The following is a 14,937-nucleotide window of genomic DNA, read 5'->3' on the forward strand; positions in this document are numbered from 1 at the left end:
GGGTATCTTAATGAAAAAGTCTATGTGGAACAACCATAAGGTTTTGAGGATCTTCACAATCCAAATAGTGTGTAAAAATTGAGGAAGACCCTCTATGGCTAGAAATAAGCTCCACGTGCTTGGTATGACAAGTTTTCTTCTAATCTTTGTGCTCTTGAGTACACTCGTGGCTTAGTTGATATGACATTGTTTGTTAAGAAGGTGAAATCTCAGATTGTGATTGCTCGAGTATATGTGGAGACATTATTGTCAGCTCCACCTCAAATTCTCTTGTGAAACAGTTCATCAACATGATGACAGGTGAATTTGAAATGAGTTTGGTTGGGGAAATAAACTACTTTTTAGGATTGAAGTGGCAATGATGTTTATCAAACCTTGTATAGAAGTATGATTGACAGTCTTCTCTACTTGACGACAAGTAGATTGGATATTACTTTTGCCATTGGGGTGTGTGCTCGCTTTCAAAGTTGTCCTAAAGAGTCTCATTTGTTGGCTGTCAAGAGGGTCATTAAGTATGTTAATAGAACTACCAAGTTTGGCTTGGACTACACTCTTGACACCAACACAAATCTTGTTGGTTATAGTGATTCCGATTGGACCGAATGTATTGATGATCAAAAAAGTACCTCTGGGGAACTTTTTATCTTGGAAACAACTTGGTGGCTTGGCATAGTAAGAAGTAAAATTGCATCTCTCTCTCAATCGTACAAGCCAAATATGTTGTCGTGGGAAGTTGTTTTACTCGGTTAATGTGGATGAAGCATATCCCAATCTACCTTTCTCATATATTGTGACAACATGAATGCAATTGACATCTCAAAGAACCCCGTCCAACATTCAAGGACCAAACATATTGACATATGCCATCACTTCATTAGAGATCTCGTGGAAAGTAAAATTCTTACCTTAATCTTTGTGCGAACTAAAAAACAGCTAGCTGACATTTTCACAAAAGCTTTGGATAATCGAAGGTATGAAAATCTTCGACGGTCTATTGGTATTTATACTATTAATTAAATAGGTTGAATATCTATGCTTCCAAGCCTTGAAAATATGTTTTGTCCCTGGGCATGGTTTTGTCCAGTCTATCAACTCATTGGATAATTCTATATTTCTCTTCGTATGAATGTCTTAACTGTCATACATTGTTAGTAATATGTGGATTAACCTTGGATAATTATTTGGTCTCGAATATCCTCACACAGGCCCAAGACAACCTTGATCGTTGTGAAAAAGCATTGGTCTTTGTTGAAGATGAATTATGCTACATGTATTTTCATTAAAACTTGACATCGTTGTATTAGTCCGAATACAAGCTTTGACTTGTTTCATTCACCATTCGATTCATGCAACTTCTACTTTTTTATTATTTTTATTAAAGGGGTGGGGAGATTTGAACTAGAAACCTTTGTAAACATCAGAAAGAAAACAGCTATGGACATCTAATTTTTTCTTCTATGCACCCATGTCTATCTTAAAGCCCACTTTGTTTTATGGCCTTTCCTTAGGCTATCCAAAAATAATTCGATAATCTTCTAAGACTGCCTCATTTGACTAATGTCATTCTTTCCAAGAATGCAAAATCATTGATCATGGTCAGCATGTGATTAGGACGAGCTTGCTCGAGTTGCTGTGGAGTTAACAGTAAGAATACAAAAGATAAGCATAGCTTCGTTAACATTTAATCAAGAGGGATTCGTGGCAACCTATTTAACAATATTATTTTTGGTACGACGTAATGGTGGCATTATTCTAGTGGCGGAGACACATGAGGACTAGGATAGGCCTGGGCTTATCCTACATTTTCTTTGTTTTATATGTTTTTTCTTGTGTTTGTTAGGTTTAATTTCTGTTTGTGTGCTTTCCATTGAGCATTATGTAGTTAATTCACCATTTTGCGTGCATAGTGTTGTTTAAAAAGTTTATACTGAAAGAAAAATCACACATTTGCATTTTTGAGCAATGATCTATAATGCTTGTTCAACTTTAATGTAGTAATTGTTTTTTAAGCAAAACTTATGAACAAGTTCAGTGCTTAAGGTATTATTATCTCAATGCTAAATTATTATTTTCATGACTACATTTTTGTCCTCTGATTCAAGTTTTCCATTCCTATACAAAAGTTAACCCTCAAATCTTCTCTCAATGATACATTGGCAATGTCAGGGTTAGCGGTTCCTCTTAGCTTTAATTTCTAGCTCTGCCACTGCTTAATTGAATGGCTAAGTAATGAAGACAAACTACAAGCATCTTGTGACGGCTAAATTTGGAGTCAAAGTTGCAGGCAATGAAGCTAGTAGCAGTCAAATAGTGTTGAGCTCTAGAGAGGTTAATCTACATGTAGTTGTTCAAGGTTTGTAGAGTCATATAATATGATTTTTCTTTGGACACTAGTGTGCATTACCACCCACCAAAACTTCCCATTTATTACCGTTGGTAAGTGAAGCTAAGATGTAGTACTTGCATGTTGTCAAGTGTAGCTTCATAAGTTATCAAGGCTTCTGACTTCGGAGTTTTTGTAAATGTTGGAGTAGAAAATGCCTGAAGCTTTTGAATAACTCAAAATTAGCTTCATTCAACCTATACCTTTGGGAGCCCAAATAGTTTATTGAAGCTATGATGTTTGACCTTTCTAGTATAGTTGAAGGATATGCTAATAATACTTCATATTGCACGTTGCAACATAAGTACTGAAAAGTTGAAGCTTTTGTGTTGCTTGAAGCTCTGTAGACGCCATATAAATTGATTGACCTTTTAACGGTGCCCTTAAGGATCCACAATGAAGTTGTAGTGTTTATGTTGTTCAAGAGGAAAATGTTTGAAGTAGATTCAAGAGGGTTGAAGAGCTTTGGCGAGAGACTGCTTCACATGTTGATGACAATAATCTTGTAAAAGTTTGGCCTTTGTATACTATATGTAGCTTTCTGGAGCTTCAGACTTTTCCAAGAGACTTGTAAACAATATGATGTTGAAGCATTACACATGCACTAAAGCATTTTGTTGTCTTCTTAAAGCATCGCACATTGTTGAAACCCTTGTTGATTTGTAATAAGACTTTATTGTTGACCATAACCCATGTTGGGCTTAAGTGCTCCCCTAGTTAAATTCAATTAAGCTTGTCTACGCCTTTTCCAGATTGTAAGGCTTGAAAGTTTTTGACTACTTATGAATGTTAAGAATCCACAGGTACAACTTGTACCGTTCTTCACCTAGTTGGTGAAGAGAGGCAAGTTCCTTCATCACCTAGTTGGTGTGAAGAATGACAAGTTGTTGAGGCACAAATGTTTATTAAAGTACTAATTATATCCTCTACCACCTAATTGGTGATACGAAGGTGAGTTCTTCCATCACCTAGTTGGTAAGAAGAGTGGCAAGTTGTCCAAGCTCAACATTGTTTATTAGAGTACTGGTTTTATTTTTCATCACCTGGTTAATTAGTGATATGATGCTTATGACATGAGGGATGTTCATGACATGTATGTTGTTTATGAATGTTTTGCTATGCATGAAGGAAATCCATTGTTTGGGTATGTGAACCATGTTGGTTATACCATTTAGTTTCACTTACTTTGTGTTAAAGTACGTATATTGAAGCTCTAAGTTAGAGTATATAGATAGGTCAAAGTTAGACCAAGTGTTCCGATGTTAGAAATATAAAAGACTTAGATGAAGTTGTCTGAAATACCTCTTCATTAAATATTTTTCGAATGGCTTATGTTACAAAGGATCCCAAATGGTTGAAGGTCGAAACATTTGGAATACCTATGTCTTTCTATAATAACTTTTCTTCAGTACCCAATCCTCCACTTTGAAAGAGCGAGGCTTGACCTCATGGCCATAACAGTTGAAGATACGTTCACCCCTGATTGTCTTGATACGAACCTTTATCCCTCTTATTGTAATGAGCTTACAGGTTGCTAAGTGGGGCATGAGGGGATGCACAGAGTGTCTAAATGGCCAAAACCTTCTCACTTGTTAGAATTTTACCTTTGTTTCCCACTTGTTGATAGGGGTTAACCATAGGAGGGTTCCTTTAGTATGTCCTTGCCTTAACAAAAACACTATTGTAAGCTTGCGTCAACACTTCAAATAAGTCTTCCAAGTATTGGTAGTGATCATCTACTTGTAGAAGCATTCACGCATGCTTACCGTGAAGGTCATAAGTGTAGTTTTGTCAATAGCCTCAACACAGCGAGAGTACTTATGACTGAAGTGACTGACATATTCACACAACGACTCATCTGATTTCTGACGAATGGTGTATAACTCATTAGCGGAGTGTAAGCAATCAGCTTGGAAGATATGTTGAGCCACGAAGATTCTCCTTAGCTCAACGAAGGAATCTACTATATTAAGTTAAAGATAAAAATACCAATTAAGAGCTCAATTAGAAAGAGTGAAGGGAAAAATGAGACATCGTTCCTCATCAATGTGTCTTTGGTATGTCATGGTGGACTCAAAGAGGTAGGTATGTTTAATTAGATCTTCCCTCCTAGTATACAATTGTAAACCAAGCTTTTGTTTCATTTCTCCTTGTAGAGAGGTGCAAAGGATCCTCCTTGTTAGAGCACTTGGCCTTAGTTGATTCCAATAAGGTATTTTGGCCTGACGCTTGACCTTCACTTTGTTCACTTCGTCAAGGCGTTGCAGGATAAGGGGATCTTGAGTAGAGTCATGTACCATCTGAGCCCTCCTTTGAAAGTTTCCATCTCTTGAAAATAAGGAGGTTTGGTCAAGAACATGTGGCCTTTTCTTGGATTCAACATACTGTATGTCAGGATGAGCTTGTCAAAAGTCCCTTGAGTCTCCTATGCTCTCTTGTTCCTCCAAAGCTTGTTGTTCCTTCCTTAGATTGGTAGTTGGCCTAAGATGTGGTAGGGGACTGAACCCTTAAAAACCCTTGGGTCATTGATTTTTGAGCCTATGTACATGGGTTTTTCTCAACACTGCCTCAAAAAGTCTCAACAGTCGTGATAAACAACTTTTGATCCTTCCATTTCTTTTGCAAGGAGATGTGTTCTTCCACTTCTCTTACTTTAGTTTGAATTAGTTGGGTTAAGAGAAGTCTCGTGTTGACCAATATCTTGGTGAGAAAGTTGCTCCTCATTAAGAATGCCCTTGTTGAAGACATGTGAACCTTTGCGTTGATGGGCTTATGAGACTGAGTCTGTCTAGCTTGATGTAGCATCTCGAAGAGCTTCTCATACTGTTCTGAGCTTTAAGCTCTTCAATTTTAGTTCGAAGAATAACCCTCTTTCTTTCCTTCCTTTGCTGCTTCAAGCTAGGCATGAGAAGGGTGTCGTTCCACTTGCTATATATTATTATCTCAATGTTAAATTATTATTTTCATGACTTTGTTGTTGTCCTTTGATGTCATGCCCCAGACCTGAGGTCGGCGAAAAAAATTTAACCCCACGCCAGATGCGCAAGTAAAAGTAAAATTAAAAACGAAAACGAACTTTTCTTATAACAATTAAGTCCAAAATCTTTACAGGGTGTACATAAATAAATAATAAAAATCTTAATCCCTCGTCTAACACAACCTTAGCTCGTCTAGTCCTTGTCTTGCTAAGTAACTCATCTGAAAATAAAAATGTGAGGGGTGAACAACAACCACCGCCGCTCAGTGAGTAGGATATATAATATGCTAGTCAAGCGATGCCGTTTTACACGCACTAGAAATTGCAATAATAATATCAAAGCTTTAGCCATGTAGTGCCATATAACATCATCCCCTTATGTGTTCATTATATCCTTCATAAATTGTAACTCACCCCGTGACCCCTAATGGCCATTCTACCCTAATGTCCTCATTTGCAGTTTACATTTATTCCTTGGATTAATGCAACAAGCAACAAAGTTCTCATGCTCCATGAACATTTCCAAATAATCCACATATCAAACAGTTCAACAAATATAACATGCTTTGACTTGAAATAGAGAAATATTTGAAAATAGTATAAAATCACTTGATAACTCCTAGTTTTCAGTTATCAGAAAATAAGAATATTTTTTGAACACATTACATAAACCTCTCACCTCAATAATCCAAGTTTTGGCAAGACAACCCAACTAACAATCTCCACGTATACCAAACCCTAATTTTCCTTTCTCTCTTTCCATATATAGGAAATCTTTAAGGGAAGGGATCCCTATTTTTTTTATAAAAATGGGGATTAGTTGTGGGGTCCACACTACATCGAACTTTAACATCCAAACCGTCTATTTTTCAAGTTGCACCTCATAGATCATCCTTGCAAAATATTAGTCAAAATGGAAATGTTTAAGAAATCTAATTGGGCTCAAAGAAATTAACGAATACTTTGTTATATAAGAAACAACGAAATTTTATCCTGATAATTAAATAGGCAAATGGCTTCAGATTGAATTGAATTTTTGCAAGGATGATCTATGAAGCGAGACTTACAAAATAGATGGTTCGAATTGTTGAAGTTCCATGTGGAGTGAGCCCCACACCTAATTCCCATTTTTTTTTAATAAAAATGGGATCCCTTTGCATAAAGGGCCTGTATAAATGTATATATAAGTGTGTATATATATAAACATCTCAATCTTACATATATATATATATATATATTTATATATAAGTGTGTGAGAAGCTTGCTCATGGATAACTTAAGCCATTAATTCGACAGCTCCTACTATAAAACAGAGTCATACACACACATATTGATTGCATGCTAATTCAAGACCACCTCCAGCCTAATCCTTCCAACTCAAAAGCTTAGCCATCATGCCACCTCCTAATATAATGATGGCAATGTGTAGGTTGATATTTAACAAGGTTCTACTCTGCCATGGAAACGTGTAGTATTTGCTCCATCTCAAGCAACTAAAATCCTCTCATGCTAATATAAACACTTGCTTAATTGTTAAAATGCCAAGCCTGAATCCAACTAACCAATTCATCGAACTAATATGTGTGTGTGTGTATATACCCATTAGAAAGATATGGGTTCTCACATTTGATTCACTTTTGCCATATCTAACCCTCAAATCTTCCTTCAATGATTATATTATTTTTAGTCTAATTTATGTCATGGCCTAGAGGTTCCTCCTAACTTTAATTTTTGGCTCTGCCACTGCTTAATTGAATAGCTAAGTAATGAAAACAAATTACGAGCATCATGTGACAACTAAATTTGAAGGTAAAATTGCGAGCGATGATGCGAGTAACGGTCAAATTGCGTTGAGCTCTAAAAAAATTAAATTACAAGATATATCTACCAAAAACCACGATGTCCAATTATATAGTTATGATTGGAATTCTAGAAACCATGATGTCCAACTTTTTTTTAAGTTCAAACAAAAGTCAGTCGAAAAATAGGTTAAACCTACTTTCCAACCAACGGTTTAATATGCAAGAGAAAAAACAAAACGTACAGAAAACTACGCTCCTAAATTTAGACTATACCCTTATCTCATACTCCATTCACTATTTCTTAACCCAAGAAAATAATTTGTAATCACGATAGCTTCAATTTAGAAATATACATCTTGAGCAATGGCCTCCTCAATCAGTTATGCAGTTTTGTTGCTTCTTTGCTCTTATGTCTCGTCGTCCCCAGTACTATTCGCAAATGCAAGAGCGTCTGAGCTAGTTAGGAGTGTTTGCAAACAAAACTGAGACCAATTCGGTTACAACTATAAGCAATGCGTAAAATCTCTTTGGAAAGATATTCCAATTCAATCAGCACCTAAATTCGAAGATCTTAATGCGTTCAACTGAAGGAAATATTTTGTCCTAGATAAGGACATGTGAGAATATTCGAACATACAAGCATACAAAAACTCTTAAAGTAGGCATGCATTCAAAACAATTCTTTGATCCAAAGAAATTCAAAGCCTAGTTTATGGTGAACCTAAAGACTGTTTGCAAAAGAAAGAGGAAAGTTTGAGCTTTTTTCACCCTTTAAGCTCATCCTTGTTTGCACAAGGAATTCACCCAAGTGGAGGGCCTTCAAGTCACCTCCTTTGCTCCTTGGTTCTTTCCTTTCTTCTTGGCTCTTTGCTTCTTGAATCTTTGCTCCTTTTCTTCTCTTTTGCTCCTTGAGGATATGAGGAAGGATCTCCAAAAGCACCAAAGGCTTCGTGCCTTTAAGTCTCCACACCAAAGATGTAGTGTGAAGAGAAGATGGATGACTTAGAGAGATTTTGATGCTAGTGAAAGTCTCCCTAAGTGGCCAACCTCCTTGTAGAGAAGAGAGAGTGAATGTCTTTCTCTTTTTCTCCCAAGAAAACCCTAAAGAGGTTAAAGCTATAAAGATGCTTTTGTATCTCTTTCTTAGGTGAGTGGCAAACTTGCAATTAAGCAAAACTCACCACTTACCCTCACTATGGCTGGCCACCTTAAGTGATTGGGCTATTTGCCCATTTTTGTTTTAGTTGTCAAATAACTTAAATATAATGGGCCTAGTGGACCAAAACCTTTTTGGGCCCCAAAACCCGAAACTAACCTAAAAGGCCAAATACGAACCTTTCGTATATTTAATTAACTAATTAATTAATCTTGACCATTCTCAATTGAACTATTTAATTGCTTATCCATCTCTTTTTTATCTTCACATTCATCTTTACTTGGAGTACAATCCATTAGGTTCCAATTAACAAGGTAGTGGGAATTGTTACTCTTAACCATCGATTGTGAATTGAAATCACATTTCAATTCTCCCTTTTATGAAGATTAGTAATCAATAATTTTTAGGGCTTCCATAAACCATGAGTGACACCTAGCATTATGTCATGGCTACCAAGCTAAGTAGAAGTGGTTGGAGAACCTATCTAGTTACAACTACAATGCAATACGGTCATTCTCTAATACAATACTCTCGATCACATTGTTTAAGTGATTTTTTGCTTCATGTCTACTATCCAATATGACACTTCTCTATAGTATTCAATTGAAAATGATTTGGAACATTCTTCCTTGGTCATATTCATATGCTTTGGCCAGAAACTCCTAAATCATATCTCAGAGTATTCTCCTTCCACCATGGAAGGTTAGAGATCCCTTGTTATGCATTCACATGCCTACATGACTAGATGACTTAACCCCAACAATGTCGTGGACACTCTCAATGGAATGCCTTTAACATAGTCAAAGATCAGGACCTAACCATCAGACAACTATGATGCCTCAGGTCAAAGAACTACCTTGCATATTGCAACTTATGAGTTCTTACATGACATGTATGGTTGAACTATCTTTTGATCATTGTTCAGTGTACTTGATTACCCTTTCGAGTACCTATGTGTTTGTCTTAATGTCCAACACTAAATGACTTGAGACTAGTCATACTCATGTTTGAGTCAACATAACACATACTACCCTTTGCGGATTGTCAATGTCCAATAGGCAATCCTATGGCTAGGACTGTTTTAGAAATGAACATAAGAGAAAGGTCTTATTAATCTAACTTACTGAGATCACTTTTCTCTTAGAACGAATACGTTCCTTGGATTTCCCTGTTGTTTAAACACATGATACAATAAACAATGATTAAAAATAAACTTTGCCCTTCATTAAGCAAATAATAGTTTAACATAATGAGTATTCCAAAAGTTATTACATCAAATGACTGGCTTTGTGGGCATACTTCCAACAATCTCCCACTTGCACTCAAAGCCACCTTCCCATGTATCTAATACCCATCTTTTCTATATGGTGGTCAAGTTAGATTTGAGACTTGACTTTGTCAGTGGTTCTGCTACGTTATTGGTTGAGGCATCCTTGAGGATGTTGACATTCCCCTCGGTGGTATATCGTCTAATGAATACAAAAGATAAGCGTAGCTTCATTAAAACTTAATCAAGAGGGAGTCCAGGGAGTTTATTTGACCATATCATTTTTAGAACCGCGTGGTGGTGGTATTATTCTAGTGGGGGAGACACATGAGGGGCAAGATAGGCCTGCACCTCTCCATCATTTTCTTTATTTTGTATGCTTTTGCTTGTGCTTGTTAGCTTTAATTTCTATTTGTGTGCTTTTCATTGAGCACAATGTACTTAAATCACCATTTTGCATGCGTAATGTTGTTGAAAAAGTTTTTATTGAAAGAAAAAAAATCATGCGGTTGCTTTTTTGAGCCATGATCTGTAATGCTTATTAAACTTCGATCTAGTAATCATTTCTTTTTAGCGAAACTTATGAATAGGTTTGGCGCTTATGATACTATTATCTTAATGTTAAATTATTACTTTCGTGACTCAGTTGCTCTCCTTTGATTGTATTATTTTTAATATAATTTCTGTCGTATGGCCTAGAGCTTCCTCCTAGCTTCCATTTTTGGCTCCACCACTGCTTCATTAAATAGATAAATTTGAAGACAAACTACGAGAATTATGTGACGGCCAAATTTTGAAGTCAAAATTGCGGACGACAATGCAAGTAACGGTTAAACTGCGTTGAGCTCTAGACATGATAAATAACAAGATATATCTACCAAAAATCACGATGTCCAATTGTTTGGTTAAGATTGGAATTATAGAAACCATGAAGTCCAGCTTTGGTTGTGTTTTAGTTCAAACAAAAATCATTAGAAGAATAGGTTAAAGCTACTTATTCTCATCCAATGTTTTAATACGTAACAGATAAAACAAAAACAAAAGGTACAGAAAAATATGCTCCCGAATTTAGACCTATACCCTTCTTGGGTTGCTTATATATATCATACTCCAGTCAATCATTTCTCAACCCAAGCAAATAATTTGTAATCACGTTAGCTTCAATTTAAAAACAGACATCTTGAGCAATGGCCTCCTCAGTCAGTTATGAAGTGTTCATTGCTTCCTTGGTCTTATGTCTCTCGTCGTCTCCAGCACCATTTGCAAATGCAAGAGCATCTCAGTTAGTACGGAGTGTTTGCAAGCAAACCCAAGACCAATTCGGCTACAACTATAAGCCATGCGTAAAATCTCTTTGGAAAGATATTCCAATTAGATTGGCAACTAATCTCAAAGATCTTGATATAGCCGTTCTTAAATTAGCAGCAGCAAATGCAGCACTAACCAAAGCTACGTTTGAAAAAGCTTTCAATGCCACCAGCAAGAATGCTAATGGCATGAGTGCTATAAAGCAGTGCGTGGATTCGTATGATTTTGCTTTAGGGGCTTTTGTTTTCGTAGTGCGAGGGGTCAATGACGGTGACAAATCGGTCATGGAAATCCTCACACAGGCCCAAGATGAGCTTGTTCGTTGCCAAAGAGCATTGGCCTCTGTTGAAGTTCAGCTTCCTATGCCAATATCGGCGACGAAATTTTGCATCATGTTAAATAGGGATGTTGCATTCCTTGTTACTTCCCAGTTATTAAATGTCTAGGAAAAGATACGCGAATAATGTATAAAAATTTGAAGGTACTTGCATACCAAAAAAATGTATATGTGGTAACAACAAATAAAAAGGATAGAACTTTGAAGAAAGGAAAAAAAAATGACATGAATACTAAATATCGACCTTTTACTATCATTGTTGTTTTCTTCTTTAATTTGAATTCCTTATCATACATTCACTTTACTATGCATTGGCTTTAATCAAGACGAAATTATGCTAGATGCATTTTCATTAACACTTGACATTGTTGTATCAGTCCGAATACAGGCTCTAACTTGTTTCATTCACCATTCGATTCATGCAACTTGTGTTTCTTTATTAAAGAGGTGGGGAGATTTGAACTCCAAACCTTTTTAAACATTTGTTTTATGACCTTTCCTCATACTATCCAAAATAACTTGATAATTTTCTGAGACCGCCTCCTTTGACTAATGACAGTCTTTTCAAGAATGCAAAATCCTCGATCGTGGTCAGCATAATAACTTGAGTTAGCAGTAACGAATACGAAAGATAGGTGTAGCTTTATAAACATTTAATCAAGAGGGATTCCAGGGAGCCTATTTAACAGTATCATTTTTGGTACCACGCGGTGGAGACATTATTCTAGTGGTGGAGACACATGTGGACCAAGATAGGCCTGGGCCTCTCCATCATTTTGTTTATTTTGTATGCTTTTGCTTGTGTTTGTTGGCTTTAATTTCTGTTTGTGTGCTTTCCATTGAGCACAATGTAGTTAAATCACCATTTTGCATGCGTAGTGTTGTTGAAAAAGTTCATATTGAAAAAAAAAAAATCACGCAGTTGAATTTTTAGCCATGATCTGTAACGCTTGTTCAACTTCGATGTAGTAATTGTTTGGTTTTAGCAAAACTTATGAACAAGTTTGGCGCTTATGGTATTATTATCTCAATGTTAAATTATTTCTTTCGTGACTCGGCTGCTCTCCTTTGATTCAAATTTCCAATCCTATACAAAAGTTAACTGCAAAATCTTCTCTCATTGATTGTATTATTTTTAATCTAAATTATGTCGTATGGCCTAGAGGTTGCTCCTAGCTTCCATTTTAGGCTCCGCCACTTCTTCATTGAATAGCTAAATTTGAAGACAAACTACGAGAATTCTACGATAGCCAAATTTGGAAGTCAAAATTCCGGACGACGATGTGAGTAACAGTCAAATTGCGTTGAGCTCTAGAGAAGTTAAATTACAAGATATTTCTACCAAAAACCACGATGTCCAATTGTATGGTTAGGATTGGAATTCTAGAAACCATGAAGTCCAGCTTTTGTTGTGTTTTAGTTCAAACAAAAGTCACTACAAGAATAGGTTAAGGCTAGTAATTTTCATCCAATGGTTTAATACGTAACAGATAAACCAAAAACAAAAGGTACAAAAAACTACGCACCTGAATTTAACCTATATCCTTCCTGGGATGCTTATATTATACTCCATTCATTACTTTCTTAACCCAAGCAAATAATTTGTAATCACGTTAGCTTCTATTTAAAAACATATATCTTCAGCAATGGCGTCCTCAATCAGTTATGCAGTGTTCATTGCTTCCTTGATCTTATGTCTCTCGTCATCTCCTAAACTATTTGCAAATGCAAGAGCGTCTCAATTAGTTAGGAGTGTTTGTAAGCAGACCCAAGAACAATTCGGCTACAACCATAAGCCTCGCGTAAAATCTCTTTGGAAATATGTTCCAATTAGGTCGGCAACTAATCTCAAAGATCTTGGTATAGCCGTTCTTAAATTAGCAGCAGCAAATGCAGCGCAAACCAAAGCTACATTTGAAAAGCTTTCAACGCCACCGGCAAGAATGCTAATGGCACGAGCACTGTAAAGCAGTGCGTAGATTCGTATGATTTTGCTTTAGGGGCTTTCATTTTCGCGGTGCAAGGGGTCAATGACGGTGACAAATCGGTCATCGAAATTCTCACACAAGCCCAGGATGAGCTTGTTCGCTGCCCAAGAGCATTGACCTCTGTTGAAGTTCGGCTTCCTATGCCAATATGTATGACGAACGTTTGGGTCATGTTATATAGGGATATTACATTCCTTGTTACTTTCCAGTTATTAAATGTCTAGCAAAAGATATGCAAATAATGTATTAAATTTTGAAAGTACTTGCGTACCAAAAAAATAGTACATGTGGTTACAAATAAAAAGGATAGAACCTTGAGGAAAAGAAAAAAAGAATGACATGAATGCTGAATGTCGACCGTTTACTATCATTTTTGTGTTCCTCTTTAATTTGAATTTCTTATTATACATTCACTTTACTGTGCATTGGCTTTAATCAAGATGAAATTATGCTAGATGCATTTTCATTAAACTTGACGTTTTCGTATCTTCTGAATACAGGCTCTAACTTGTTTCATTCACCATTCGATTCATGCAATTTGTGTTTCTTTATTAAAGAGGTAGGGAGATTTGAACTTGAAACCTTTTTTAGACATTTGTTTTATGAACTTTCCTTATACAATCCAAAATAACTCGATAATCTCCTGAGACTGCCTCCTTTGACTAATGACAGTCTTTTCAAGAATGCAAAATACACTATCGTGGTCAGCATAATAACTTGAGTTAGCAGTATAGAATACTAAAGATAGGAGTAGCTTTATAAACACTTAATCAAGAGGGATTCTAGGGAGTCTATTTAACAATATCATTTTTTGTATCGCAAGGTGGCGGCATTATTCTAGTGGCAGAGACACATGACGACTAAGATAGGACTGGGCCTCTCCATCATTTTTTTTAATTTGTATGCTTTTGCTTGTGTTTGTTAGCTTTAATTTATATTTGTGTGCTTTCCATTGAGCACAACGTATTTAAATCACCATTTTATATACGTAGTGTTGTTGAAAAAGTTTATATTGAAGAAAAAAAAAATCACGTAGTTGCATTTTTGAGCCATGATATGTAATGCTTGTTCAACTTCAATGTAGTATTCATTTCTTTTTAGCAAAACTTATGAACAAGTTCAGCACTTATGGTACTATTATCTCAATGTTAAATTATTACTTTCGTGACTCGGTTGCTCTCTTTTGATTCAAATTTCCAATCCTATACAAAAGTTAACTGCCAAATCTTCTCTCATTGATTGTATTATTTTTTTAATCCAATTTCTGTCATATGGCTTAGAGGTTCCTCCTAGCTTCCCTTTCTGGCCCTGACACTGCTTCATTAAATAGCTAAATTCGAAGACAAACTACGAGAATTCTATGACGGCCAAATTTTGAAGTCAAAATTGCGGGCGATGATGCGAGTAATGGTCAAACTAGGTTAAGCTCTAAAGAGGTTAAATTACAAGATATATCCACCAAAAACCACGATGTCCAATTGTATGGTTAGGATTGGAATTTTAGAAACCATGAAGTCCAGCTTTTGTTGTGTTCTTGTTCAAACAAAAATCACTAGAAGAATAGGTTAAAGCTAGTAATTTCCATCCAATGGTTTAATACGTAACAGATAAAACAAAAACAAAAGGTACAGAAAACTACGCTCTTGAATTTAGACTTATACCCTTCTTGGGTTGCTTATACATGTCATACTCTATTCGTTCATTTCTTAACCCAAACAA

At 36.1% G+C, this 14,937-nt stretch overlaps 1 protein-coding gene and 1 pseudogene across 1 annotated transcript; both read left to right on the forward strand.

Moving 5' to 3' along the window:
• The first annotated feature begins 10,772 nt into the window (after window positions 1–10,772).
• Window positions 10,773–11,339, forward strand: LOC137715222 (uncharacterized). The gene has a single exon (XM_068454469.1). It carries the CDS (start codon window positions 10,773–10,775, stop codon window positions 11,337–11,339), a length of 567 nt encoding a protein of 188 aa, XP_068310570.1.
• A 1,537-nt stretch (window positions 11,340–12,876) lies between these two features.
• Window positions 12,877–13,442, forward strand: LOC137715223 (uncharacterized; annotated as a pseudogene).
• The last annotated feature ends 1,495 nt before the right edge of the window (window positions 13,443–14,937 follow it).

The sequence above is a fragment of the Pyrus communis genome, chromosome 14 (assembly GCF_963583255.1).
Source record: "Pyrus communis chromosome 14, drPyrComm1.1, whole genome shotgun sequence".
Classification (NCBI taxonomy): Eukaryota; Viridiplantae; Streptophyta; class Magnoliopsida; order Rosales; family Rosaceae; genus Pyrus; species Pyrus communis.